General features: G+C 37.3%; 1 protein-coding gene across 1 annotated transcript; it reads right to left on the bottom strand.

Moving 5' to 3' along the window:
• Nucleotides 1–2282: 2282 nt before the first annotated feature.
• Nucleotides 2283–4138, bottom strand: LOC139872039 (sphinganine C4-monooxygenase 1-like). Its single transcript, XM_071859826.1, has 2 exons — nt 3697–4138; nt 2283–3061 (listed from the first exon to the last, which is right to left on the bottom strand). The coding sequence occupies exons 1-2, from the start codon at nt 3922–3924 to the stop codon at nt 2507–2509; spliced, it is 783 nt and encodes a 260-aa protein (XP_071715927.1). The 5' UTR covers nt 3925–4138; the 3' UTR covers nt 2283–2506.
• Between the last annotated feature and the right edge of the window lie 1496 nt (nt 4139–5634).

The following is a 5634-nucleotide window of genomic DNA, read 5'->3' as shown; positions in this document are numbered from 1 at the left end:
TGAAAGGTCACTATTCATGAAAGCATTCTTGACATCCATCTGTTGAATAGGACGTCGTCTACACATGGCTATACTTAGGACGGTACGGATAGTGACGAGTTTTACAACAGAACTAAACGTTTCATCAAAGTCAAGTCCAGGTTGCGGTGAAAATCCTTGCGCAACAAGGTGACCCTTGTACCTATCAACAGGATAGGTTGTTCGTTATTGTGATTAATTGGTTAGGGCTTCTTTTGCTTTTTTTTTTTTTTGTTGCAAAAATGGTTGTTTTCTAGGTGTTATTGGGTTCCCCCAATTCCGGCTAAGTTCTGGTCGGTGGTGTTCGCCAGCAACATCCTTTCCTTTTATTCTTCCTTGGCGTCCTTAGCTTCCATTTTTCCAGTCTTCCGGTCTTGGCTTCCATTTGATTCCTTTCCTCGCCTTTTTCTGATTACTTGGTTATGGATTTGCACGGTCTACCCTCCACGACGTTGATTCTTTTTGGGCGGTTGGTTCTCGACATAGTTGATGGGGCTAGGTTTTCAGGGGAGTTTTCTCGGTAGTTTCTCGACCACGCATAGGTGGATATTCGTCTGGCTGGTCTTCTAATTGGTCCATTTTAATGGTTGGTGCTTCTGGGTTTTTGGCTTTCGAGAATTTTTTTGTTTATCTGGTTACAGTCTCATGGAGGGTGTGGCTTCGTGGCCATGTCCGGGTGGGTCAGTTGATTGTGAGATTCTGGGGACTTTCATTTTGCGAGGCTCGGTTGGCTCTAGTTGTTCTGATGATTTGATGACGGTTGTTGGTTACTATATATTTTAAAGATTAGTTATGTTGGTTGGGTAATGTTCAGTTTGTATGTTTGTGGTGAATAGTGGTGATTGTATCGTATCGTGCTGTGCAATGTGGCGTTCAATAGAATGTTATGTAGGGTCAATGAAATCGCGCGATCAGTCACATATGTAACTCATGGAACATAACTTTTTATATGAAAAGAGTTTTCAACTTTTTATATGAAAAGAGTTTTCTTTTGCTGCAGATTATACAAATCAAACCCAAAGCCCATTCTTACTACGGTACAGATAATAAAAGAATCGTAAAAATTGCTACAAATATAAGCCAACAGAGCAAGTTCTCTTCCAAATGATGTCAAACCCAAAGCCCATTCTTACTACGGTACAGATAATAAAAGAATCGTAAAAATTGCTACAAATATAAGCCAACAGAGCAAGTTCTCTTCCAAATGATGGACTTTTCAAAGCCATATTCACTGCAAACAAACAATATATCTTGACATTTTGCAAGAACAAGTTGCATGTCAAATGCCAAATACAATGATTGTTTTGGTATACAGTTCCACTAATATTTTAAACAAGCTTATTCTTGCATTCTGTAGTCTTTTTAAGTTCTTGTTCTACAGCAAGTTAGCAATGAAAGAAGAAAGTTCTATGGTCCAAAACCTCGATACAAATAAACTGTATGGATAGGATACTTTCGTGTGAGTAACAAGATTTTAACTCATTGACCTGTTGCTCCTACCTCTCATTTTATGATAGTCTCAAGCTAACTAACACCTCACTCTCCAACTTATCAAAGACGGCATAGATATGCTTGATTAACTGCCAACAAAGCTCCCATACTTAAATAGACAACATATTCCATGTTATGATTACACTAGACATCATGTCCATAAAGGTGGGATACAAACGGGTAAACGGATAAGGTTTGAACCTGAGACCTTTTGTAAGGATATAAGGACCTCCACTACTAGGCACTCTTGGGACGGTTCCATAAAGGTGGACACAATTGCTCTTTAATGGGTCGATTTTTGGGTTTCTTCTAGCAGTTCAAATAAAAAGGTTAACACAAATGGGAACGGGTTAAATAGGTCAAAGGTGCTCTGACAAAGTATGCTTATAATGCAAACAACCTGCTAAATCGCCTTTTCAAGATTCAGATTGATTGGATACCAAATTTTAACTTATGTAATCATGTTTAACACTTCAATCATTTACAAATTACAAAAGAAAAAAAGGTAGACGATAGACACTGACTACAATGCTAGAAGAAACCCATTTCAGCCCATACCTGTTTTGACTCGATACCCGACCCATCTTGCCACCTCTACATGTGCTTGCAGTAGGTTCTAAAATATACAAGGGGGACTCTAATACTACGTTTGTTAATGCGGTACGCACAACCACGACACCCCCATATGCTATTGTACATAGTTTTTATAACAGTATTATCAATTCAAGAAATCCATTTAGTTAAATACTGATACAAGCAGACACAATATATAAAAGAAAGAGTGCGCATTCAAAGAAGGAAATGCCAACATGAAACGCATTGGTTTTAACTGAATATACAGAGAACATAAAGAAAATGATCATGAACATACTATATGATATCAAACATTAATGGTGTCAAACAATATACTGCAACGTTTTAAGGAAGTATAAGTATATCTGTATAATGGTACATACTACATACAATATACTCTAACCTTATACAGAAGCGAGTTCAATCAATTATCCTTCACAGCTTTCAGTGGTCTTACTTCAAAACCGCCACTCTCTTTTTTTTCAAGTGAATATGGCATATAAGTCCCAAGAATTTTATCCCAAAAAACAAAAAACGGCTGCGAGTAGTTGTATTTAGTACCATAAAGCTGGTGATGTACATCATGATAAGCGGAATTATTCCGAAAAAAGATATGAAAAAGATTCCCGGGAAGCCATAATCCACAATGATCATCAACGGTTTTGATTGTAGCAAACGAGAAAAAGAAGATAGAGGCTCGAGGTGACATGCCTGATAACAGGAAGGCAAGGGCCCCACCAATTGTGTCCAAAAGAAGACCCTCTAACGGATGGTTGTAAAGAGCTCCAAAAGCGTACGGGACAATGAGTCGGTGATGTAATGAATGGATGTGGCGGTACATGAACTTGTTTTGATGCATGAGCCGATGCATAAAATACTGCCACGTGTCTAGAACCACCATTGCAGTAAAGAATTGTCTACCGAGCCCGAATAGAGAATTGTTTACATTGCTAACAGCATTTTCATCGCCTCCAGTAACCTGATTTGTTAGATAAACCAAGAACTAACTGAATAGAAGATACGAAAATATTTATAACTGGAAATTCAGATAGTCATCAGATAAAATCATGTGGTAAATATGTCATTAATTATGTAATATATACATGAAGACATCATGATAAACCAACTTACCAACTATAGGAATGTCGTCATTCTATAAAACGACATTTTAAAATATGCTACAAGCTTGGATTAGAAAAACGATTTCGCAATATCAATTCACCCGCACAGATCACATAAATGTTGTCCAGTAAGAATTCAACTTAAGTTTTTCCCTTTTTAAACAACCTTTTGTATCAATGTCTCCACCACTCAAACAGGCATAAAATTTCAATTTCAAAATCCCTTTAATATCAATTGAATAAAACCCAAACCAATAAAGACCTAACTGTTTCCCTAGTTCAAGATGGCATGAAACATGTATGAATCATATCTACAATATATACAATCTTTTAATTTAGAGACTATGTTACTTGGTTACCAGCTTAACATGATGACATATTTTTTAAAAAAATAATAGGATTAAAACTGACGAACTATCTAACAATCTATAAAAACAAGTAATAATTAAGCAAAAAAAAAAAACAAAAACAAAAACAAAAATTGTATACGTACAGTGAAAAGGATAATAGCGACAACAGCTTGAATAAATTGTTGAAGAAGAACACCTTTCACAACTGCACTCTTAGAAACTAAATTCTTTTCATCTTCATCTTTTTTTGAATGCAATCGATACTTCTCTTGTGATCCAAACAACATATAAAATCCAGAATATAACCAATACACCACTAACGGAGCGACTGTTCCCAAAAATTCATCCGATATATTAATATTAATCTCCATAAAAATATATATAAATACAAAATCCGCCTGTGTAATTAAATTTATAACGAAACTATATAGTGAATAAAAGGTGAATTATGCGTAAGTGATAGGGAAATTGAAGAATTGGAACCAGCTAGGGTTTCAACGATGAGGAAAATTATATATTATTGTGTTCCAGATAAAACCAGAGGATTGTATTTGAAAAGTCTTTGCAAGTGTAAGATTGATATTGGAAGGTGCTGTGTTGGTCAACACATTGTGATGAAAAAGTCATATTTAAAACGAAACTTTGATTTTTAAGTTAAAACTAGTTCTCGGAAATTACGGATTCGTTGAAATAAAAAAAAACTCCGTATTATTATTATTATTATTATTATTATTATTATTATTATTATTATTATTATTATTATTATTATTATTATTATTATTATTATTATTTTATTATTTTATTATTATTATTATTATATTATTATATTATTATTATTATAAACTTAAAAGTTTTAAAACTTACAAAAAATTAGTGGGAAGCCTAGAGACAATCTGGGCCCCCACACCTCTAGCAATAGCAAAACCTATCCTAGTAAAAATATGAGCAGCAGCACCGGCACCAATATATTGCGCCATCGAACTCTTATGAACCCGCTTTAGCAAAGAAACAGCCTCCTTCTCTAATTCCCCAAGGGAAGAAAATGAGAAAGGAATGAAACCATAACCAATCGCCAAACAACTAGATTCGTACTTGACCCGCTTCCGACGAGCCGCATCAATCACAGCACGTCCAGGGACAAAGTCAGAAATCCCAGACTGTGTCAAAGGAGAAGACCCTGTCAAGTCAACACAAACATCTCGACCACAATCCCAGGAATAAAGTAACACATCTGCAGGTCTGAGGGCCATGTCGTTCCCTCCAGACAACCCAATGTCAACCTCCTTTCTCGCTGAAATCCCAGATCGATAACAAACATCAACAAGGGAATCCCGGACAATATTATGTCGATGCTTAATACCCACCATACCAGCACAAGACACCGCGTGATCCCCGAAAATATCCCCAGTAAAAACCCTTGAACAGGCAGAGCATGTCGTCGAGATAGAGAACAATGGAACACCTAACCGGTAGCACAACACACATCGGTAAGTCTTTGCGTTCATCGTCTGACCCAACCCCAAAATAGGGACTGCCCTTAGCCAAGCAGAGGTGTGATCACTCTGCTGTGATTTCCATAAGGCCGATTGTCAGGGAGATAACGAAAAAGTGGATTCTGCAGAAGCGGTAACCTTTGTGAAATAAACATCTGCCAATTTCTTCATGAGTATTGGGGCAGCGACCTCACTCGGATTACGTAAAATATCAAACCCAACCGTTTTATTAAACAGACCCAATGCATCTTCAAAAGCACGACCAAGACGAACAATACTCGCATGACGCAGGAGCTTGGTCTGCAATCCAGCAGACTGTAATCGAGAAGCCAGAAAAGCATAATGACGAACATCTCCCGCAGAATAAACACCAAGCCCTCCAAATGCAAATGGCAAGGTGGCAAGCCGCCACTGCCAATCACCAAACCCAGGCCCTGAAGCAGTAACAATACGCTCCAAGGAAGATCGAAGGGCTCCATCGAAAGCGCGTTGAGCCGCCTCAAATATACTAGGAGGACAAGTACGCAAGGAAAAGTAGAGTTTAGAAACTCCCGTACATGCCCTAAGCAACAACAACTCACACTGAGG

The sequence above is a fragment of the Rutidosis leptorrhynchoides genome, chromosome 10 (genome assembly GCF_046630445.1).
Source record: "Rutidosis leptorrhynchoides isolate AG116_Rl617_1_P2 chromosome 10, CSIRO_AGI_Rlap_v1, whole genome shotgun sequence".
NCBI lineage: Eukaryota > Viridiplantae > Streptophyta > Magnoliopsida > Asterales > Asteraceae > Rutidosis > Rutidosis leptorrhynchoides.
Note: the sequence above shows the minus strand (reverse complement) of the source record. Positions and strands in the feature narration are given on the sequence as shown.